The 24851-nt window shown below is 45.4% G+C and overlaps 1 protein-coding gene and 1 pseudogene across 3 annotated transcripts in view; one reads left to right on the forward strand and one right to left on the reverse strand.

Annotated features, from left to right (window-relative positions):
* PACC1 (proton activated chloride channel 1) overlaps window positions 1–18857 on the reverse strand; it is a 39446-nt gene extending 20589 nt beyond the window's left edge. For 2 of the 3 annotated variants that reach the window (XM_035010504.1, XM_035010505.1), the window contains exons 1-2: window positions 18698–18857; window positions 14732–14828 (exon numbers count right to left, since the gene is read on the reverse strand). In XM_035010504.1, coding sequence (XP_034866395.1) covers window positions 14732–14828; window positions 18698–18733 — 133 coding nt within the window. In that variant the 5' untranslated portion in view covers window positions 18734–18857. Of the gene's footprint in view, window positions 1–14731; window positions 14829–15016; window positions 15348–18697 lie in introns of those variants that run through there. The other variant, XM_035010503.1, reaches the window with a different exon arrangement.
* Window positions 4752–5222, forward strand: LOC118013746 (annotated as a pseudogene).
* Window positions 18858–24851: the final 5994 nt, after the last annotated feature.

Consider the following 24851-nt stretch of genomic DNA (forward strand, 5'->3'; position numbering starts at 1 on the left):
ATAGCTGAAAAGTTCTCTAATTTGGGGAAAGAGATATCCAGAAAACCCCAAATAAGATGAATTCAACGAAGTCCACACCAAGACATAATAATTAAAATGTCAAAGATTAAAGAGAGAATTTTTTTTTTTTAATTTTATTTATTTGACTGGGAGAGAGAGCACAAGTGGGGAGGAGGCGGAGAGGGAGAAGCAGGCTCCCTGTGGGGCTTGATCCCAGGACCCTGGGATCATAACCTAAGCCGAAGGCAGACACGTAACCGACTGAGCCACCCAGGTGCCCCAAAGAGAGAATCTTAAAGGGAGCAAGAGAAAAGCAAAAAGTAACTAACAAGGGAAATCCCATTAGGCTATCAGCTGATTTTTCAGCAGAAACATTGAAGTGGCATGATATATTCAAAGTGCTGATAGAAAAAACCTTCTACCAAGAATACTCTACTTGGCAAGTTTATTATTCAGAATTGAAGGAGAGAGAGTTTCCCGGACAAACAAAATTTAAAGGAGTTCATCACCACTAACCTGGCCATTAAAGATTTCTTTAAGCAGAATAGAACATAACTAGAAAATGATTATGAAAGGAAAAAATTTCATGGGTGGAAGTAAACATATAGTAAAGGTAGTAGATCAATCACCTAGAAAGCTAGTATAAAGGTTAAAAAACAAAAGTAGTAAAATCAATTATATCTAAAACATTAGTGAAGAGATTCACAAAATAGAAAGATGTATATGACATCATATACATAAAAACAGGGGAAGTAAAAATGTAGTGCTTTTAGAATGTGTTTGAACTTAAATGACCATCAACTTAATACAGATTGCTATATACTTAGGATATTATATATGAACCTCATGGTTACCACAAACTAAAAATCTGTACTAGATACACAAAAAATAAAGAGAAAGGAATCCAAACATAACACCAAAGAAAGTCATCAATCACAAGGGAAGAGAGTAAGAGAAGAAGGAACAGAGAAAAACTACAAAAACAACCAGAAAACAATAAACAAAATGGCAATAAGTACACGCCTATCAAAACTTTAGATGTAAACAGTCTAAATGCTCCAATCAAAAGACTGAATGGATAAAGAAACAAGACCCATCTACATGCTGCCTACAAGAGACTCACCTGAGACCTGAATGGATGGGAAAAACATTTACCATGCAAATGAAAGCAGGAAAAAAAAACAAATAAAAACAAAAACAACCCCCCCCCCAAACTGGAGTAGCAATACTTTTATCAGACAAAATAGACTTTAAAACAGACTATAGCAAGAGACAAAGAAGGGCATTACATAATGATAAAGTAATCCAACAAGAGGATATAATAATTGTAAGTATCTATGCCCAATATTGGAGTATCTAAATACATGAAGCAAATATTGACAGCGAGAGAGAAATTGATGGTACACCCCACTTACACCAATGGATAGATCATCCAGGCAGAAAATCAATAAGGAAACAGTGTCTCTAAACGACACATTAGACCAGATAGACTTAACAGATATAAACAGAACATTCCATCCCAAATCAACAAGATACACATTCTTTTCAAGCACACACAGAACATTATCCAGAAAAGATCACATTAGGTCATAAAATAAGTCTCAATAAATTTAAGAAGACTGGAATCATATCAAATATCTTTTATGACCACAACTGTATGAAACTATAGAGATTACAAGAAAAATAGACTAGAAAAAAGCAGAAACACATGTAGGCTAAACAACATGCTACTAAACAACAAATGAGTGAATGAAGAAATCAAAAAGAACATAAAAAAAAATACCTGGAAACAAATGAAAATGGAAACACAACAGTTCAAAATATTTGGGATGCAGCAAAGGCAGTTTTCAGAGAGAAGTTTATAGCAATACAGGCCTACCTCAACAAACAAGAAAAATCTCAATCTAACCCTACACCTAAAGAAACTAGAAAAAGAGGAACAAACAAAGCCCCAAGTTAATAAAAGGAAGGAAATAATAAATATCAAGCAGATATAAATGAACCAAGAGCTGGTTCTTTAAAGGATAAACAAAATTGATAAACCTTTAGCCAGACTCATCAAGAAAAAGAGTGAGGACTCAAAGAATAAACTCAGAAATGAAAGAGAAATTAAAACGGATAACACAGGGTGCCTGAGTGGCTCAGTCGGTTGAGCGCCTGCCTTCGGCTCAGGTCACGATCCTGGAGTACCAGGATCGAGTCCTGCATCGGGTTCCCTGCTCAGCGAGGAGTCTGCTTCTCCCTCTGACCCTCCCCCCTTCTTGTGCTCTCTCTCTCTCACTCTCTCTCTCTAATAAAATTTAAAAAAAAACTGATAACACAGAAATAAAAAGGATTATAAGACTACTACAAAAAATTATACACCACAAATTGGATGATCTAGAAGAAATAAATTCTTAGAAATATACAATCTTCCAAGACTGAATCAGGAAGAGATAAAAAATCTAAACAGATTTCTGTTCAGATTGCCCCAACACCAAAACCAAAGACACTACCAAAAAAAGAAAATGACAGGCCAATATTCCTGATGAATATAGATACAAAAATACTCAACAAAATATTAGCAAACCAAATTCAACAACACATTAAAAAGTTCAGTGACCAAGATCAAGTGGGATTTATTCCAGAGGGATTTATTCAAGAATGGTTCAATATCTGCAAATAAATCAATGTGATACACCACATTAACAAAATGAAGGATAAAAACCATATGATCATCCCAATAGATGCAGCAAAAGCATTTGACAAAATTCAACATCCATTCATGATTTAAAAAACTCTCAACAAAGGGTCAGAGGGAACATATCTCAACGTAATAAAGGCCATATATGACAAACCCACAGCTAACATCATACTCAACAGTAAAAAACTGAAAGCTTTTCCTCTAAGATCAGGAACAAGACAAGATGTCCATTCTTGCCATTTTTATTCAACACAGAACTAGAAGTCCTAGCGGCAGCAATCAGACAAGAAATAAAAACTATTCAAATTGGAAAGGAAGAAATGAAACTCACTTTTTGCAGATGACATGATACTACATATGGAAACCCTAAAGACCCCATTAAAAACCATTAGAAATAATAAATGAATTCAGTAAAGTTGCAGGATACAAAATTAACATACAGAAATCTGTTGCAGTTCTAAACACTAATAACAAAGTAGCAGAAAGTGAAATTAAGAAAACAATCCCATTTATGATTGCACCAAAAAGAATAAAATACCCAGGAATAAATTTAACCAAGAAAGTGAAAGACTTGTACTCTGAAAACTGTAAGACGCTGTTGAAAGAAATTGAAGATAACACCAAAAAATGAAAAGATAACCACACTCATGGACTGGACGAATTAATATTGTTAAGATGTCCATACTACCCAAAGCAATCTACAGATCCAATGCAATCCCTTTCAAAATATCAATAGTATTTTTACAGAACTAGAATACTAAAATCTGTATGGAACCAAAAAAGACTGAATAGACAAAGCAATCTTGAGAAAGAACAAAGCTGGAGGTATCACCATCCCAGATTTCAAGCTACACTATAAAACTATAGTAATCAAAACAGTATGGTACTGGCACAAAATAGACATAAAAGTCAACAGAACAGAGTAGGTAGCCCAGAAATGAACCCAGAAATGTTTGCATATGGTCAATTAATCTACAACAAAGGAGGGAAGAATATACAATGCAGAAAAGACAGTCTCTTCAATAAATGGTGTTGAGAAAACCGGACAGCTACGTGCAAAAAAATAAAACTAGACCACTTTCTTACACCATACAACTTACACGTACACAAAAGTACACTCAAAATGGAATTAAGACTGGAAACTATAAAACTCCTAAAGGAAAACATAGTCATTAATCTCTTGGACACTGGCCTTAGCAACATTTTTCTGGATCTGTCTCCTTATGCAAGGGAAACAAAAGAAAACAAACTATTGGGACTACACCAAAGTAAAAAGCTGTTGCACAGCAAAGGAAACCATCAAGAAAATGAAAAGGCAACCTACTAAATGATATATCATTTGCAAATGGTATATCCAACAAAGGGTTAATATCGAAAATATATCAAGAACACATTCAACTCATGTATCACCCTCCAAAAAATTAGATTAAAAAAATGGCAGAGGATCTGAATGACAATTTTCCAAAGAAGACATTCAGATGGCCAACAGACACATAAAATGATGCTCAACATCACTAATCGTCAAGGAAATGCAAATCAAAACCGCAATGAGATATCCCCTCACACCAGTCAGAATGGCTAGTACCAAAAACACAAGAAATAAGTGTAGGCAAGGATGTGCAGAAAAAGGAACCCTCACTTAGTGTTGATGGGAAAGTAAGTCGATACAGCCACTATGGAAAACAGTATGGAGGTTCCTCAAAAAATGAAAAATAGAACTACCATTCCACTATTGGGTATTCACTCAAAGAAAACAAAAACACTAATTCAAAAAGATATATGCACTCCTATGTCTATTGCAGCACTATTTACAATAGCTAAGATGTGAAAACAACCTAAGTGTCCAGCAATAGATGAATGGATAAAGAAGATGTGGAATATTACTCAGCCATAAAAAAAGAATGAAATCTTGCCATTCACAACAACATGGATGGATCCAGGGAATATTATGCTAAGTGAAATTAAGTCTCAGACAGAAAAAGACAAATACCATATGATTTCACTTATAAGCAGAATCTAAAAAACAAAACAAACAGAAATAGACTCATAAATACAGAGAACAAGTTGGAGGTTGCCAGAGGGGAGAAGAGTGGGGGTGATAGGCAAAATAGAACTAAAAAGGACAGAAGAGAACAAAAAAGGAACTAAGAGATTCAAACTTCAGGCCTTCCTAGCAGTGACAACCTCCCCACAAGAACATGCCCCTTGCAAGGACCTCCTGTATCCCTCCCTGGAAGAGAAGCGGAAGCATACGCAGCAGCGCCTGGTGCAGTGCTGTAATTCCTACTTCATGGACGTGAAATGCCCAGGGTGCTATAAAATCACCACCGTCTGTAGCCATGCACAAACACAGCAGTTTTGTGTGTTGGCTGTCCTTTGCCAACCTATAAGGAAGAAAAGCAAAGCTTCCAGAAGGATGCTCCTTCAGACAGAAGCAGCACTAAAAGCAACCTGAATCAAAATGAGTAGAAAACCATAAACACATTTTAAATTTAAAAAAGGGGGGGGGGGTGCCTGGGTGGCTCAGTTGTTGAGCATCTGCCTTCGGCTTGGGCCATGGCCTCGGGGTCCTGGGATTGAGCCCCACATCGGGCTCCCTGCTCAGTGGGGAGTCTGCTTCTCCCTCTCCCCCTCCCCCTGCTTGTGTTCCCTCTCTTGCTGTGTCTCTCTAATAAATAAATAGATCTTTAAAAAAAAAAGATACAAACTTCCAGTTATAAAGTAAGTTCTGGGGATGAAAAAGTACAGCATAGAGAATACAGTCAATAATTTTGTAGTAACGCTGTATGGTGACGGATGGCAATTTACTGTGGTAAGTACCATGTAACATGTACAAATGTTGAATCACCATCTTGTACACCTGGAACTAATATATCAGTCCATAACTGTTGACAACTATACTTCAACTTAAAAAGTGTAAATGGACTAAACATTCCAATTAAAAGGCAAAGACTGTCAGCCTGGATTAAAAATAGGATGTAACGATATGCTCCCTATAAAAAATGAACTTTAAATCCAAAGATATGAGAGTATTTTCTTCTATTTAAAAGCACAAAAGCATGATCAGCATAAAACTATCAAAGGGTCTTAGGTTAGAGAAAATTCATTCATTCATTCTATACTTCTATAAACATGCATCGAACACCAACTGTGTATGCAAGATGTTCTGCTAAGTGCTTCAGGGAGATACCAAGAGAGGAGGACTGACGGTCTGTGCTAAAAGTACCACAGAACTCAGGACAGGAGGATGTAAACTGATATTTCCTTTGCTTGGAGTGAAGTATGGGTGGGGGGAGAAGGGCAGAGATCAGCAAAGGCTCTGTGGAGGTCACATAGCCCTATGCCCAAAGAACCAGGAGGATTCTGATGAAGAAATAATTTGATGTTCATTATTCATTTATTTTCTGAATTGAAAGTCCAGATATCCAGCCAAGTGGTTAAGAGCATGAGCTCTAGCATCAGAGATTTGGGCTCCAGCTCTGCTAGACGACTCCGAGACCCAGGACAAGTTAGTTAGTGCTCCTAAGCCTCACTTTCTTCATGCGAAAAGGAAATAATCATTTCAATTTTATAGCATGTCTAAAAGGAATGAGAGAATGTTGCAAAATGCATTACAGAGTGCCCACTTAATGCATTAATGTTACCAGAGAAATGGAATGTACCCTCTACCCCTCAAAAAACAAAGCCTTCACTGATGAAGACAGCAAAAATGAAGACCACGGCACTATCATCTCTGAATCATGATAAATTAGAAAAAAAATGCCCAAAACAAAACAGAGGAGAGGCAGAGGACAGTGTCTTTCACATGGTAGGCATGTAATGTTTCCATGCCTGTTAGATGACTGAATGACCCAAAGAATAGAGGAACGAAGTCTTGCAGTGCTAACTAGCTACCTTTCATCTGTAGGAGAAGAGCAGTGCATCCCAGGCATGTGGAACTCTTTAAAGCAACTGGTGTGCCTTGCTATTCGTGGCCAAATATTTAGAAAGTTTTTACATTACCCGGAAGTGCAAGTTCCCAGAAGTGTCTACGAGGTTCCTTCAGGCAGTAAAGAAGAGGGCACTGAGGCAATGGACGTTGACAGCCACAAAGAGAAGTGAGGAACCAGGAAGCCTGAAGGAAGCCCCTGGGGCAGCTGAGCGAGCGCCACCGTGGCAGGTGGCAGCTCTAGTTCTCCAAGAGGAATTAAAGCAAGTCTCTTTCAACTTTTGTCTCTGATTCAACTTTTACTGCTTCTTGTTATTAGGGACAGTGTCGATTTCTGCTCCCTGGTGGCTCTGCTACCTGCCCGCTCTCCCGTGTTTCTCTAGAGGCACTTACTGTGTCTCTCTCTGTTAAATAAATATTTATTATCCTCCACTTACCAGCCAAGTCCCCCTCCCAGCGAGTATCCAGTACAGGGGGCCCCGTCACACACATCACAGGGCCCTGCTGTCCTTCATACCCAGCCTGCCGGTGGCTCCCCTTAGCTCAGGCGCTGATCCCTCATCAGTCCCATGTAGCTGGGCTGCAGGGTCACAGGACCCAAAGTGTAGCGCTCCTTGTACACATGGACCTACCCACAACTTCTGCCTGGAAGGCACTCCTCCCACCTCCCGTGGCCCGTGTGGGACCACAGGTTCACTTCTTTTCTTTTTTTAAAGATTTTATTTATTTATTTGACACAGAGAGAGAGAGAGCACAAGTAGGCAGAGAGGAAGGCAGAGAGAGAGGGAGAAGCAGGCTCTCCGCTGAGCAGGGGCTCGATCCCAGGACCCTGGGATCATGACCTGAGCCGAAGGCAGCAGTTTAACCAACTGAGCCACCCAGGCGCCCCAAGACTTTTTTTCTTAAGTCCCATGACAATTTGCATCACCTGGATTTCTTTAGCAGAACTACTTAGACGAATTACCCTCGTGGGAACACTGTCCAAGAGTCTCTTCTGTTTCACTCAAGCTAAAGTGAGCTTCTCTACCGGCCTTTTCTTGGTCCACAAATCGGCATGTAAGCTAAATAAAAACTGTAAAACTATTTGTCATTCACACACGCTGTGGCACTCCAATTCTGAAACAAGACACCATGCCATCTTACCATTAAAAAAATAAAAAAAGGTGCTGGACATTTGACAAAATGTCCTATGTACTCTGCGGTCAGAAAAACCAAACACTGGCTTTTCTGGGGCAAGCTGGATGTGTTTTAAAAGTATACATCCGGGGCACCTGGGTGGCTCAGTCGTTAAGCGTCTGCCTTTGGCTCAGGTCATGATCCCAGGGTCCTGGGATCGAGCCCCATATCGGGCTCCCTGCTTGGCGGAGAGCCTGCCTCTCCCTCTCCCACTCTCCCTGCCTGTGTTCCCTCTCTTACTGTGTGTGTCTCTGTCAAATAAATAAATAAAATCTTTAAAAAAAAATAAAAGTATACATCCTTTATACGAATGCAAACCCATGACAGTAGACAGTCAAAAATAATGCACAAGATTTTCTTGGGAAAGGAAATCTGTGAGTTTTACAAAACCCATGACAGCACTGCTCCCAAAACCCAGAATTGCCCCAGAATGTAAGTGGATGTGTGACGAGTCATTCAACTTCGGCAAACACAGTGGGACCTTTATTCCCAGGTAGGGGGAACTGGTTGTCCACTGTAACCCTGCAAAACTCTACCTTGCAAACAGCCCGGCGCCAAAATACATTCTGAATGCGAAGAAGGAATGAACTGGCTCCTTTTTTTTTTTTTTTTTCCCCTTTTTAGTGATGTGGTGGGTTTGTTGTTTTTGTGGGGTTTTTGAGATATGATTTACATACCATAAAATTTACCACTTTAAAATGAATACATGTTTAGTATATTCACAAGGTGTGCAACCATCACCACTATGTAATTAGCAGAATGTTTTCATTAACCAAAAAGAAACTCCATACCCATCAGGAGTCACTCCTCCATTCCTCCTAGTCTCTGGCAACCAATAACCTGCTTCCTGTCTCTATAGATTTCCTGTTCTGGACAGGTCACATAAATGGAATCACTCAACCTGTGACCTTTCATGTTGACTTCTCTCATCTAACATAGATCTTCAAAATTTATCCATGATGTAGCTTGTATTGGTTTTTCATTCCTTTTTATTGCCAAATAAGATTCCATTGTGTGAATATACCATTTATCCATTCATCACCTGATGGACCTTTGGGTTGCTTCCACTTTTTGGCTATTACAAATAGTGCTGCTGTGAACATTCATGTTCAAGTTTTTGTGTGGACATGAGTTTTCACTTCCCTTGGATATATACCTAGAAGTGGAATTGCTGGGTCCCATGGTAACTCTGTATTTAAACTTTTAGGAACTACCACTGTTTTCCCCAGTAGCACATGCAGCACTCCAATTCTCAAACAAGATACCATCACATCTTACCACTAAAAAAATTTTACCATTTTACATTTCCACCAACAATCTATGGGGGGTCCTAATTTCTCTACATCCTCACCAAACCTTGCCCATCTGATTGATTACTGCCATCCTTATAGGAGCGAAGGCTACACAATGATACACATCTCCCTGTGGTGTAGATTTGCATTTCCCTGATGACAAATGACGTTGAGCATCTTTTCATGTGCTTATCAGTCATCTGTGTTGGAGAAACATTCAGATTCTCTGCCCATTTTTTCCTTGTGTTGTCCTTTTATTATTGGATTATAAAAGCTCTTTATATATTCTAAATACAGATCCCTTATCAGTCATATGATTTGAAAATTTCTCTCATCCTGTGGGCTTTCTTTTCACTTTCTTGGTAGTGTCTTCTAATGCACAAAGGTTTTTCATTTTGAGGAGATCCAATGTATTTTGTCCTTTGGTTGCTGATCTTTGTCAATTCTATTAATATACAGTTGTTTCCACGGAGAACTGACTGTAATGACTAACTAGCCAAGTGCCTTCCTCAATTTTATTTCAACTGTGATATAATAAACGGCTTATTCAGTTAGCATGTCTGGTCTCATTTCTCCCTTTGAAGAGAATAAGTGGTTGTGATTCCTTTGACAGGGAGCAAACAGACTGAGGCTCTCAGATTAAGGATTGGAATTCTTTCTCTCGGAGGGTAAAACTGGCAGTATAATCCTGAACATCCGGGTGCTTAACTTGACCCTGTGCTGCCCAGTGGCAGCAGGCCCAGCATCCTAGTACCAGCCTCCTGTGCAGCAGCTCCCAGCTCCAGGCCCCCCATGGGGCTCCGGCTCTACCTCCTCTTCTGGCCCCAAATGTGGCCACTATTCGAGGCTCAGCCTCCGGAGCTGCCTCTACACGCGGTCCCAGGCCTCCTTCAAGGCTCCCACCTGCCCTACGCCAGTCGGCAGCCCAGACACACCGCATCCACTGAAGCTTCATGTGTCTGCGGCAGGCTTCTCTTCGAGCTGCTCACCCCTCCGGACGGTATGTCTGTATGTCTACGTTCTCCCACTCACCCCACTTCAAGCCTGAGTCTTCTCTCAGTCTTCCTTCTCCCGCTCCCCGACAGCGAAGCAGCCGACCACGCCGCCTCCGACCCAGCCCAGTAGCACCACCACTTACCCCGCTTACTGCTCTGCTCCAATCCCATTAAATACTCCCGGCTCCCTAAAGGCTAAACCCTGCCACTCAAAGCCCTCCCTAATCTGACCCAATCTGTCCTTCCACCTCATCTGCTTCTACTTCTCTCACCAACCCTCCATTCCAACCACACGGTGCTACCCAGTTTCCAACGCATCCTGGTTTTTTGTTTGTTTGTTTTTTTAAAGATTTTATTTATTTATTTAACAGAGAGAGAGACAGCGAGAGCAGGAACACAAGCAGAGGAGTGGGAGAGAGAGAAGCGGGCTCCCAAGGAGCAGAGAGCCCGATGCGGGGCCCGATCCCAGGATCTGGGATCATGACCTGAGCCGAAGGCAGACGCTTAACGACTGAGCCACCCAGGCGCCCCAACGCATCCTGTTTTTATCCCGACCTCTCCATGGTTGCGCTTGCCATCCCTCCTCCCTGGCCAGTCCCTTCTTTTCCACCTAATGATGACAGTAGCCACCGTTTACTGGCCTATGTAGGGAAACCCCCCTCCTCAGGTTAATCTCCCTTCACTAACCAGCCCCCTTTCGTCCATTTCTGAAGCACCTGTCTCTACCATTTCCTTCACCCTCAATCATTCATTCCAATTGCTCAGATGACATACATTCCTGTTCCAAATCCCCACGTCCCCCTCCTAAAGTACAAATACAAATAATGAGCACCCACAGCGGGCCAGGTGCTCAGCTAAGCATCAGAGTTACAATGAAGGGGGGGGAAAAGACAAAGTCCTGGGAGTGCCTCAGAACTCAGGGGTACGCCCAAGAGATTGGTAATGACTAATTAAAGAATTATATTCAAGGGGCGCCTGGGTGGCTCAGTTGTTTAAGCATCTGACTTTTGATTTTGGCTCAGTTTGTGATCTCAGTATGGTAAGATCAGGCCCTGCATCGGGCTCTGCACTCAGCAAAGAGTCTGCTTGAGGATTCTCTCTCCCCCTCTCCCTCTGCCCTGCCCCTGGCTTGTGCTCTCTCTCTAAAATAAATAAGTAAATCTTAAAAAAAAAAAAAAGAACCAGAGCGCCTGGGTGGCTCAGTTGGTTAAGCGTCTGCCTTCAGCTCAGGTCAAGATCCCAGGGTCCTGGGATTGAGCCCCGTATTAGGCTCCCTGCTCAGTGGGAAGCCTGCTTTTCCCTCTCCTACTCCCCCTGCTTGTGTCCCTTCTCTGTGTCTCTCTCTCTGTCAAATAAATAAATAAAATCTTTAAGAAAAAAAAAAAGAATTATATTCAATAAGTGTGCCCTTTCAACTGTGCTAAATTCTACAAAGGAAAAGTACTGAGGGCTAGGAAAACACCTAACAGGGAGAAAAGGCCCTCATTAGGTTGTTCAGAGCAGGCTCTATAGAAGGAGGGATAAGTTCTTCTCTGGGTAAACTGCCTTCTCTCTTTACATGTCCTGAGCTCCTGAAACCCTGCCTCATTTGCCCTCTTTGTGGTTTTAGCACATGGCGTAACACGTGAAGGAGTCCAGAAGGGACTCTGGTGGAAGAAGGGGAGGACTTGGGAGCAGAAAAGCATCTGATTTAGAAACTGAGCCAGAGTCAGGACACCCCAGGTGGCAGCCCTGGGTTCAAATCCCAGCCCTGCCACTCATAAGCTCTGAGCACATTACTTAACCTCTCTGGGCCTCTGGACTGACCATATCCCTCATGGAGTGGCCATGATGACATGTGTAAGTATATATGCAAAGCCCTATGCAGGCCTAGAACGTGAAAGCACCCAATAAATAAATGGCGGCCTCTGTCATCATTACCATTTGTACTATTGTTAGAGGACTCGAAGGCAGGAAATGAGCTCTGAGAGTTGTCTATCAGGTCATCAAGTTCGGGCCAACTCACTACTGAGACTTCGGAGTCTGGATCTTCTATGGTCTACAAAGGAGATGCACCCAGAAGGGTTCCCCGAAAGCAGGGGAGGCTCTTGCCAGGCCACGGAACTACCCCAAATTTGCTCTGCCTGAGGTCTGACTTCCTGCTCGGACTGCCCTCACGCTTTAAGGCCCCAAGAATCTGAGGCAAAAGAGAAACTAAGGCCAAAGGTCATCACGGCCACTTCCTAGTTTGCCTGGCACTTATCTACAAGAGGACACACAAAAGAATGCTTCATCTTTCCAAGTCTGGCCTCTCTCCTCTTCGTCCGGCCATCTCCATCCATCCTCTTCTGACTGGGGGCAAGAGGGCAGAGTGCAAGGTGTGCAACAGGCAGAATAACGACCCGCCAAAGATGTCCAACTCCCCATTCTTGGAACTATCAATAGGTCAAGTCACATGGTGAAGAGAAATTGAGGCAGCAGTGGGGTTAAAGCTGCCACTCACCTGACCTTAACAAGGAGATTTTCCTCGATTATCTAGGTGAGCCCAGTGCAATCACAGGCCTCTTTAAACATGGAGGAGGCAGCAGAAGTCAGTGTCAGAACGGTAAGATATGAGAAAGACTCAACTGGCCACGGGTGGTTTTGAAGATGGAAAAAGGGCCATGAGCCAAGAACTGTAAGCAGCCCCTAGAAGCTCGAAAAGGCACCAAAATGGACTTTCCCTCAGAGCTTCCAGAAAGGAATTCCGTCCTGCTGAAACCTTAATTTTAGCCCAGTGAGACCCATTTTGGACTTCTGCCCTCCAGAGCTGTAAGATAATAAATCTGTGTTGTTTTAAGCCACTAAGTTTGTGGTAATTTGTTACAGAAACAATAGAAACTAATATACAGAGCTAATGCAAACAAATACGAAGGTACTGTTCTCTCCCTGGGGCTTTAGGGCCTCAGAAGCAGTGCTGAGAGTCACAGTGGGTGCAGGGTGCTACCACCTTTTACGCAAGAGGCTTTAATAAAAGAATGCTTAAAATACTTCTTAAAAGGCACTGGTGTAATAGAAAGAGTTTGAGGTCAGAGAGAGCTTGATCCGGTCTGTTTATCAGCCATGTGATCTTTCCATACTTCCGTTAACTCCCCTGGGCCTCAGGTCCTCATCCATCAAAATCAGGATGACCACCTCCCAGGAAGTGAAAGCTGTGAAAATAAATGGGGCAATGGGGAGGACAGAGCTTGGCCCCGAGGAAGCAGTCAGTAAACAGCTCCTCTTCCAGCCTCCTTCCTTCTACAGAGTCTTCTCTGAAGATTAGGCACAATCCCAGAAGATCCTATCTCATTCCCCTCCCCTATAAATGCAAGAATCAAGAGGAGGAGAATCCCACCTCCCTCAATCCACCTAAGAAATTGGGAGTCAGGCTGAGGCCCCATTCACTCATTCATTTATTCAACACATCTTTCTTGCATGGCCAGGGCCAAGATGGTGAGCAAAACGGACCAGTGTCTACCCTTATGGAGCTTACATGGCTAGCAGAACCAATGTTCATCAAATGCCAGGCAAACAAATACGCCGCTCCATCAGGGATGACTACAACGGAGAGGTGTGCAGGAGGTCAGAGAGGTTTTGTAGAAAACAGTGAGTGAGTTGAGAGCTGATTAGCATTAACTGGATGACAGAGGGAAGACAATTCCAGGCAGAGGAAAACAACAACAAAAAGGCCAGATGGGGGAAGGGAGTGAGGCCTAAATGAAAGAAGGCCAGCGAGGCTGAACAGCAGAGGAAAAGGGGAAGAAGGGAAGGAAGGGGAAGAAAATGACTCTCTGGTTCAACTGGATGGGTGGTGGGTTCCACTCCCCAAAACAGGAAAGACTGGAAGAGGGCCACACTGGGAGGCGGAGATCATGAGGTCAGCTTTGGGTTTAGGGTACCTTTGGGACACCCAAGCAGAGCTATCAGCGGGCATTTGGATATACAGGATATGTAAGTCTGGAGCTTATAGGTAACCTCTAGGCTAGGAGTGTGAACGTGGTGCCACGTGTGAGCAAGCACTGACGGAAGCAGGGAGGTTGGCCTGGGTGAGACCGCCCACCAGAGAGACAAGCGGGCCTCTGACAAACATTTAACACCCAAGAGCTGGAAGGAGACTGTGAAGGCGGCTCGAAGGAGCAAGTGGTCTGGGAAGTCAAGTGTTACAAATGACATCACATAAGGGAGCAGAGTGTTATCTGCTCTGAGGAAGACCGTAAGATTTCCTAGGATGCCGCCCGACTGATGGGACCCTGCTTGCCTGGCTGCATGACGATCCTGGGGAGGCCTGATGTCCAGGAGGTGAGGCCTATTAGATATTCTCCTAGAGGGCCCTGGGAAGTGAGTGACTCCGATATTAAGAGGCTCAACTGCCTCCTAGGGAAAAACAAACAGAAGAGCAGAGATCCATTGTATACAATAGCCTGGCCTCAGAAAGTGGCTCAAACCAGAGCACAGAAAAAAGCAGATCCTGGCCTGGACACGTGCTCCGTCCCCAGGCTGGTTAAATATGTATAGCTTTGAAACGAGGGCAATACTGGAGACCGGACACCAGGGCGCAGGGCAGGGGGGCTCCCCCTCTTCCGCAGGTACCCGGACGGCAAGGCCCCCGGGCCCGGGCCTCCAGTTACGAGAGTGACCGAGCACTGAACCCACTTACCTGGTAAGACTCCTGGACCTTGGACTCTGTCTGTCTCCTTTTCCTGCTCGTCCGCCCGCTCTGAGTTCTCAACCACCTGATCCAACTCCTCACTCAGCTGAAGGGGGAGACAAAGAGGGCGAACTGCTCAGCTACATCAGCCCTGCTAGTTAGGACTAGAATGAGAAAGCAGAAACTGCCTCTCAATGGTGTCTCACTCACACTCACTCACTCACTCACACACACACACTCACACACACACTCACACACACACACGTCACGTGATGCAGGGTGTGTTATACCAACTCTATACAGATGAGGACACTGAAGCTCGGAAAAGTCACGTAACTTCCTGTCTGCTGGTTTCCCAGGGCTGCTGTAACAACGCATCACAGACAGGGTGCCTCAAAATAACACAAGTTGATCCCCTTGCAGTCCCGGAAACTTGAAATCTGAAATCAAGGTGATGGCAGGGCTGGTTCCTTCTGAGGGCTGTGAGAAAGAATCTTCTCCATGGCGCTCTCCTAGCTTCTGGTAATGGTGGGCAAGCCTCGGTGTTCCTTGGCCTGTAGATGCATCTCATCTCCAATCTCCACATCCACCTTCACACGGAGTCTCTGTGTCTCCACGTGGTCATCTTCTTATAAGAACACCATATTGGATCAGGGCCCACCCTTCTCCAGGATGACCTCATCTTAACTAATTACATCTGCAATGACCCTATTTCCAAATAAGGACACTTTCTGAGGGACTAGGGGTTACCACTCCTCACACATCTTTTTGGAGGGATACAATTCAACCACAACGCTTTCCATGGCCATAGAGCCAGAAGTCAAATCCAAGTTGGTCTAGTTCCAAAGCCTATGATCTTAACAGCTTCCCAGAGGAGGAGGAAACACAGCTAAGAGTCTGCTGAGAGACAGGAGGAAACAGTGAAGTTGGTGTCAGAGTTCTCCAGGACTCTGGCTCATGTCCACCGACTCAGGCTGCAAACAGCAGAACAAAATGGGGAGGGCGGTCCATCCCAGAGACAGATGCTAATTAACAGCCTGGTGGCAGGCAACTTCAGCCTCCCCTCATTGCGTTCTCACCTGGCAAATGGGGGAAATGCCACTGAGAAGAGTAGGGGGCAAAAAGGATACAATGATAACCAACAATTCTCATAGCATTGAGAAGGAAGAGGGCAAGAGAGATCAAGACCAGAATTTAGAGGACCTATCACTGAATTAGGAGGGAGGGAAAGGGGATAGCTTTCTTAAGTATTTTCTTAGGTTCACAGTGTCAACACTTAAGGTCTCAAAACATTTTCACTAAAAATTAATCTCCAAGAGACTTGGGTTAAAATAAAACTCTCATGTAACTACTGTCTTCCATCTCTCTCTTTTTTTAGTTTTAAGTAACCTCTACATCCAACATGGAGCTTGAACTTACAATCCCAATATCGAGAGTCACATGATCTACCAACTGAGCTAGCCAAGCGCCTCCATCTTCCTTTCTGTGCCTCCACTTCTGCCCCTTAGAATCAGGTAAAACCTCCAGTTTAAAGTCCTCCAAGCTCACAAGAAAACCAACACATGGGAGAGGGCTGGGAGGCTGGAGAAGACACCATGAGATACGAGAGCAAGAGGTCCCAAGAGTTCTCACTGGCCAAAGAGAAAGAAGGATGTTAGTTCTGAGAAGGCCCAGAGTTCTCTGATCCAAGCCTTACCCCAGTTCGGCCTAACCCAGTTCCCTTCCTGACTACTGGCAGCCATAATGAGCCCACTCCTTGCCTGCCCCATCCCCAAAGCCAAAATCTCCCTTCAGCAAAGAAACTTAACTCAGAGCTAGGTCTACTCTCAGAATGATCCAGGCAAGATAGATGCAGGCCACTCTCTGGGAGGCCTCCTTCTTCTGAACAAAGCAAGAGACAGGGACTTCAAAATGAGCCACTGAAGAAGGTAAGAGGAAGGGTCCTTGCAGTGTCTTCCATCTAGGGGTGCCCCCAAATAGAAAGTGACTCCACCTTTGACCTTGCCCCTGCAAGCAGGATAACTGCCTATATTTTAATAAGCATTTTAGGAGCCCTGCTGGGAAAGGCGATACTGCGGGTTATGTATGGGCGGTGAGCGACGCGATCCTACAAACCAGGACCCCAAAGCTCCCTAGAAGCAGGAGCTGCCTGCACCCTATTAACAAGAGCCATCATTCACTGAGGGGTCACTCCCTGCCTAGCATGGAGCTAAGAATTTTCCATATACCAACTCATTGGCATATGAGATAAGGCCTATCATTACCCTCCTTTGCAAACGAAGAAACCCGAGGCTCAGAAAATTTAAGTGACTTGACAAATAGCCAGAAGCAGAGCCAGGATAGGAACATGGGCTTTCTGACTTCAAAATAGTATTTATCCACTATGCCCTACTCCCTATAAACCTGAAAACTTTCAGAGGGAATTCCTCTAGGGTATAGAATCTAGGGGCCACAGAATCCACAGCACTGGTTAAAATTCATCTGGCTCCTTTTGGATAAAGGAGATGGTAGGAGAAATATAGAAATTTGTCCCAAAGTCAGATTCCAGACCAGGTCCTATACTAAAAATAGCAAGCTCTAGGCACATCTCATCTACTTTCAACTCGGCTTCCCCCCTTCCACTGTAGGGCTAAGCCATCTGCTTTATCCACACAGTATCATTTACAAAGGGAGGAATGTACATCAATAGTCTGGTCAGTATTGCTCAAGACAGCAGGAAGTACATATGAGGACAGGTAGAATGCTAGACTGATCTGGGAAGTTAGTCTCAATGGAGCACATAGGACTTAAGATCCCTCCTTGAATGATGAGGGGGATGGTGTAATTTTAACCAATGGAGTTTGAGAGAGAGTTAAAGAAAAAGAAACGGTGTGAGAAAGCGGGAAAGGGACAGGAAAGCAGGCGCACATTTGTAAACAATGAGTTTCCAGCATGGTTAGAATATAGGTGGGTGAGAGATAATTGAAGATATGGCTCTGACCTGTGCAGAGAGCTTTGAAAGCTGCTAAGAAGTTTGGACTGTTCTGGGTAGATCAAAGGCAGCATCGGGTGTTTGTAAAAAGGGATGTTGTGGGATCAAGGCAGGGCCTCAAAAGGAATCTGCACAGCATGGGAGACACCAAAGGGAGAGGTGGTAACACAGCATCTCAGTTTGCCAGAGCAGACACAGGGACTGGTTAAAATTCATTCAGGGACACAAACCTGAGGACTGAAGATGTGGAACTGACTGAACTTGCAAGTGAGGGGACCACCGTGCGTGCGGGGCACAGGGGAGGATGATCACCTGTAGGTGATCAAGGTGTAGGACCTGAGAGGAGAAGGAGAGCAGTTCACTAGTTCCGGGGAGTCAGGAGGTCTGAGAGAAAGCTGGAACCGCAGCCTGTAGCTCAGGACAAACAGGAAAAAGACAAAGAGCTGGAAAGTGATATTTAAAGTAGTGGAAGGAGGTGAGACTCTTCAGAAAAACCGAGCCCAGCGAGAAGCACCTGGGTGGCGAAAGCACCTTTGCAAAGTCAGGCGGGCCCCCAAACAAGACATAATTATCCCTGTCATTTACACCTGCAAGGGGCCACGAGGCCTGGGGCTCGGAGGGGCTAATGCCTCCCGTACATCCGTTCCAGCTGGGAGGAGGGCGCCCGTGCCTCCACTTGTTGCAAAGAACAGCCGAGGTCAAGGCCGGCCGGCACGCTGCTGCCTGGGTCCGAGGCCGCTTTAATCATTCACCTGCCGGTTACGGGTCGCGGCTCCTCCGGGGCCCGGCTCCATCCCGCGCTGGCGGCATCCGGAGGAGGCTCGGCGTCCCGTTTCCTTCCTGCTCCGCCGCTCCTCTGCACGCGGGGATCCCTCCCCCGCCGCACTCCGCGGAAAGCGCACTCGACCCGCCGGGACGCCCTCCGCACCCCACCCGCCCAGACCCAGGGACCCCGCTCCTGCGCCCCACGGGAAACTTTGCTTCTGCCCCCCACTGCCTTGTACCTCCTGGTAGGATGTGGAGAGCTCCTGCCGGATCATGGCACTGACTCGAGCTAAGGTACACCTGAGACCGCTACGGCCCGGTAGAAGCGACGAGTCGAGGACTGCGGCCGCAGCACCTGAAGCTGCCGGCTCCGCGAGGCAAAACCGGTTCGGAGGTGCGGCCCCGAGACCAGGCGGGGCGGCACTCGGCGCATGCGCCTCGCTCCCGCTGGAGCCGCGGAAGGTTGCTGGGAAATGTAGTTCGGGGCGAGAGGCACCTCTCAGCAACTCTGGAGGAGCAAAGCCTGCGCGCTACCCAAGGCCACGTTTAAGCCAAGCGTTGGACTCACGTGCTCTCTTCATCTCCCACTTCCTCTTTTGTTAGAGGAGGAGGGACGGAGAAAAAGAGTCGAAAGTGGAATAAAGAGGTCAGGTCAGATGAGTGGGAGAGCCTGATCTATGACTGCAAGAGGCAGTCTGGTGGGTTATAACCATTAATAAATATCTGCAGAGCACTTTGTATATTACAAAGCACTTTCATTCATATTATGCCCTTGATCCTGCAAGGAACCCGTGAGCTGGACGTTTTGCTCCCTGTTTTACAGATAAGGAAACTGAGATACCTTGTTTCAGAAAGGATTTGGGCAGGGCAGTGATGAAGTGTTTTTTCGTTTTGTTTTGTTTTGAAATGAAGATTATTTAATACAGGAAGAGACTACAGAATCCGAGTACTTTCCATTATTCCTACGGCAGACAGTTGGAGTCAGGACCTCTAGGTTCTTGTCCTGGCTTGCCCCTCTCCCGCAGGTCTTTTTTTTTTTTTTTAAGCTTTTATTTATTTGAGAGAGGGAGCACAAGCAGGGAGGAGGGGCAGAGGGAGAAGCAGGCTCCCCTTGGACAGGGAGTCCAATGCCGAGCTCCTTCCTAGAACCCCAGGATCATGACCTGGGCTGAAGGCAGACGCTTAACCGACTGAGCCACCCAGGTGCTCCTCCCGCAGGTCTTGTAATACTCTGAGCCCTCCTCTCTATGCCTAAACCCTGCCCTGCTCACAGGGCCTTACTGAGAACCTAAACAGATCATGCAGCAAAAACCAAAAGCTCTGTTCCCCCCGCAGAAGAAGCCTCCTGTCCTGAATGTGGTAGAGAACATGGTGTTTGCCTTGTAGCAGGGTGGATCTGAGGACCGCATCTTCCCATCCTCCCACTGCGCGAACGGCTCTTCTGTGTGGCCACCCCCGACTGATTAGTGGTGAGGCAAATAGAGGTCGCTTATGCTTTGGTGAATGCTGTTCTGTGTCCTGGGCAGCTGCAGCTCTGCAAGCCCCTGCAAGCAGGCCCTTCGGGACTCTTCCCTCTTCAGCAGCAACCACAGTAGCACCAACCACATCCAAGCCCCCTGGATCTCCAGAGTATTAGTAGAGGGAGGCCTCCCTGGCCTCTTCTGAACACCCTCCCCCATCCTGGGTTCCCTGGTCTTGCATCTTTAATGGGACCATATATATAGTACCTAACATATTGTATGTACTCAACAATGTTCAATGTATGAATGGAACACTTATTCCAGCCATCTAACGGTTGCTTGCAAATACAAATGACAACAAACAACTCATTAGATTCCTAGCTGTATTAATGCAAGGCTGGTTGATAGAACAGGTCACACAATCATAGAATTTTAGAGCTGGAAAGAAACAGAAAAATCTAGTCCAGCCCTATCGATCCTCTCTACTCTTTGTTGCTTTGACCAAACTGGAAAATTACAGAGTCCCACATTTGAAGGAGATCCTAGTACAACATTTAACATGGTTTTAACAAATACAGCACTGGGCACTGGGATACAGAAACAAATGGGATACTCCCAGGTCCTTGCCCTTCTGGCTCTTCCATGCTAGAGTGGAGAAGCCATGAGCACATAAATAGAAATTTCCGTACCAGCTGTTCCCAAGTCCTCTCCTCCCATTCTGTCATGAGCACACACGATCAGGCTTTCATCCTCTCCACTCCACTGAAACATGCTTGTCAAGGTCGCAAATGACCTCAGAGTTGTCAAATCAGATGTCCATTTCCCCATCCTCCTCTTTTTTGGATGAGTTTTGTTTTGTTTTGTTTTTAGTATAGTTGTAACACAACGTTACATTATTTTTAGCTGTATAACAGTGATTCAATGAGTTTATAGGTTGTGCTGTGCTAACAAGTGTAGCTACCATCTGTCACCACACAATGCAATTTCAAGATCATCGATTATATTCCCTATGCTGTGCCTTTTCTTCCGGTGGCTCATTCATTCCATAACTGCATCTCCCACTCCCCTTCCCCCATTTTGTCCATCCTCTCTGGCAACCGTCAGTTTGTTCTCTGTACTTATAGGTCTGATTCTGCTTTTTGTTTATTCACTTGTTTTGTTATCTATCCTCTTTCTTGATCTGTCGCTGGCTTGGCCTCAGCTGATCCTCTCCTCCCTGTCTCCTTTCCTCCTCTGGCTTCCAGGACCCCACATGCCTCCCCTTTGCCTCCCCTCTCACTCAAAGCTCCTTCTCAGCCTCCTTTGCTGGTTTCTCCTCATCCCCTCAGTTCTCCAAGATGGCATTCCCAAGCCAGGTCTCTGATCTCCCTTCAACTCACTCAATGGGGGCTAGTGAAATGGGCTCCTCTCTAGGCTCTTGGTTTGACTTACCATCTAGATCCCAAAGATTCTTGTTATGGGTTGAATTATGTCTTTCAAAAAGGTATGTTGAAGTCCTAACCCTTGGTACCTCCGAATGTGACCTCATTTGGAAATAGATTGTTGCAGATGTATTAGATAAAATGAGGTTATTCTAAGTAAGATGATCCCTTCATCTATTATGACTCACGTCCTTACACAATGATGGAAGCCGATGTAAAGGTAGACATGCAGGGAGAATGCCTTGTTATGGCAACAGCAGAGAGTATAATGATGCAGCTGCCCGCCAAGCTGGCGTTAACCATTCACCTGCAGCTTACAGGTGAAAAAAACCTTTCACATAGGGCACAGACTGGCCTGTGGCTGGGTTTCCACTGAATTTAGTCAAGAGGAAGCACTGCTGGGAGATTGGAGGGGGTCAGGGCAAGGGAGAAGCCAGGGTTTTGTTTTTTTTTTTCCTTGCTCCCTGTTCCCGGCAGTGTCCCTTCCATGGTTCCAGCCCCTGATGCAAGGGCTTTTTGTGGCTCCAGCTTCAGCTAGGTGACCCAGGCCCCCAGACTCTAATACCACCTCCTCCTCCCTTCTAAGGGTAGGATGGTGTTACTCTCCTGCCGTTTCTAATCTTCTGGTTACCTGGGGGATTCTTCTCAGCCTCCTTCATCCCCTGTGCAACCAACTGTCTTATTACAAGTCATTTTGTTTCTCTTCGAATAATTTGTATTCTCCTTGAAGGTAACTGATTCATTTGGGAAAATGAATCTGAGTTCAAGTAGGGAAGAGCAATCAGAGGAATGCCTAGAAAAATCCAAGGGCATATGAGCTTGCTATTACATCATAGATTTGTACTCAGTGTCTCAGGGAGAGGAAGCTAGATCTGATCAGTAGAAATTATAGGAAGTACCTTTAGGCTCAAAGAAGTTACTAACAAATAGAACTGTAGAGAGAGAAAGGGCTCAAGCAGAGAAGTAGCACACTGTATGTCAGGGATGTTATTAAGGAACATGATGCATCAGGAAAGGGATGATATTCTATTCAAGGGCTTAGAAGGGCCTCTTCTAACCTGGAGATCCTGTGACCCAGTGTAACATAGTTTCTGCACGCTGAAGCTTATACAGACTCTCACATCCATGATCATTTCTAGTTTCAGCACAATTCCATCAAGGAGGCAGGCTGGTGTGTTAGTAATACAGAAACTGAGATTCAGAGGGTTTGTGATGGATCCTGTTCAGGTCGCTGGGTACTAGAAGCTCATTCTGTTGCATGGATGAAATGTATGAAAATTTGGTGCAGTCACTGAGGGCAGGTGTAGCCTGATGGTTAAGGGAAGATGCTGGGAGGTGGCCTGCGCTTCAATCTTAGCTCTACCACCCACCTGTGACCAAGGTATTTAAAGTCTCTGTACTTCAGTTTCATTGTCTGTAAAAATGGGCAACAATACTAGTTCTTACTTCATAGAGTGAAAGCAAGGATTAAATGAGTTAATACTTGTGAAAGTGCTGAGCCAGGGCTTGGCACACAGTAAACTCTTCTTTGGTTTCCTTTGCCAGTACTCCCACCCACAAAATGTTGGCAGGGCCCAAGAACTCAGTCCTTGGTCCCTCCACCTTCCTATCCACCTGCATGTCCTTGACGATCTCATCCGTTCTGTGGCTTTATTTTTTTTTAACTTTTTTATTTTGTTTTATTTATTTATTTGAGAGAGAGAGAGAGAGCACACGAGTGGGGATGGAGGACCAGAGGGAGGAGAAGCAGGCTCCCCGAGGAGCAGGGAGCCCAATGCAGGGCTCAATCCCAAGATGCTGGGATCATGACCTGAGCTGAAGGCAGACGCTTAACCAACTAAGCCACCCAGGTGCCCCCATTCTGTGGCTTTAAATACAACTTACATGCCAAGGATTCCATGATTTATATCACTTGCCTGGAACTCTTCCTTCAAATCCAGACTCATAGAGCCAACTGTCAATTTGATACTACTTTGATATCCAGGTGTTCTCAAACCGACCAAGCCTGATCTTGAGCTTCTCCCCGCAAACCTGCTCTTCTCACCATCTCTCCTTATCTCAGTAAGTGGCAGCTCCATCCTTATGGTTACCAAGGCCAAAACCCTCTGGGTCATCCTTGACTGTGTTCTATCTCCCTGACCTCATGTCTCCTCTCATTTGTCAGCAAATCCTGCCAGCCACACCTTCGAAACACATCTGAGACCCACCCGCTGCTCACCACCTCCCTTGCTAGCACTCCAGGGCAAGCCACCATCACCTCTCACCTGGATTACTGGATTACTGCAGTGGCTCCCCCTGCTTTAGTCTGTCCTCAACACCACAGAGTCATTCCACTAACATTTTAACTCATTCCTCTCTTCCATTCAGTAAGCATAAAAGCCAAAATCCTTTAAAAATGAGCTGTGAGGCCCCACGAGACCCGTCCCCCACCTCCATTCCCTTTAACCCTGACCTCCCAGACGTCATCTCCCACACCTCTTCCCTCCCCTGTTCTCCAGCAAGCAGGACACTGTCCTTCCTCAACATGTATGCACCCATCTTTCCCTTGGCAGAGAATGTCCTCCCCTCCTAGCTACCTCCCTCACTCCCTATTATACAAATACCACCTTCTCAGTGGGACCTTCCCTGGTCACCCTGTTGTTTGTTTGCTTTTTTATTTTGTAAGATTTATTTTAGGGAGAGAGAAAGAGAGAGCACAAGCAGAGGGAAGGGCAGAGGGAGAGAGTCTCAAGCAGACTGCCCACCAAGCCCCGACTAGGGCTCTCCCACGACCCATGAGATCATGACCTGAACTGACTCTGAGCCCGACTCTCAGCCGACTGAGCCACCCAGGAGCCCCTGGTCAGCCTATTTAAAATTGCAGCCCCCCAATGCTCTCTATCCCTTTGCCCTGCTTTATTTTTCTCCCCGGTATTCATCGCCATCTAACACACAACGGTATGTAGCTTTGTCTATTCCGCCCATAGAATGTAAGCTCATGGAACATAAACTCCATGGGGGCGCTGATCCCTTGTTCAGCAATGTGTGCCCAGTGACCTGATACACGGAGGCCCTTATAAGTACTTGCTGAATAAATTATTGAAGGAGTCTTTGCACAAATGTTAGCCTTTATTATTTCAGTGCCGATCGGCGCCATGCCTTACCCTTTGCAAAAATCCCCTTGGGGACACAACTGGGAAGGAAAAGAAATCCGCCAGAAGTAAAAGGGAACTTTTAAAAAGATTTTTATTTTTAAGTAACCTCTACACCCAATGTGGGGCTCGAACTTACACTCCCCCCCGCCCCCATCAAGAGTCGCATGCTCCACGACTGAGCCAGCCAGGCGCCCCAGAAGTAAGAGGGAAGGAATAAAGCTGGGGTCCTGGTTTATAAATATATCTTCCTAGGTGCTGGAGTGTGGGGCTGTGTCCCCCACGTACCTACTCCAGAACTGCTGTCAATAGGTCGCTCTCTGCACAACCTCCAGTCCCAGGCCGCGGAGTCAGGCGCTCCAGCGGCGCGGTCCCGACGGC

Source organism: Mirounga leonina, unplaced genomic scaffold, assembly GCF_011800145.1.
Source record: "Mirounga leonina isolate KUSES-001 unplaced genomic scaffold, KU_Mleo_1.0 Mir_154, whole genome shotgun sequence".
In the NCBI taxonomy this organism is placed as follows: Eukaryota; Metazoa; Chordata; class Mammalia; order Carnivora; family Phocidae; genus Mirounga; species Mirounga leonina.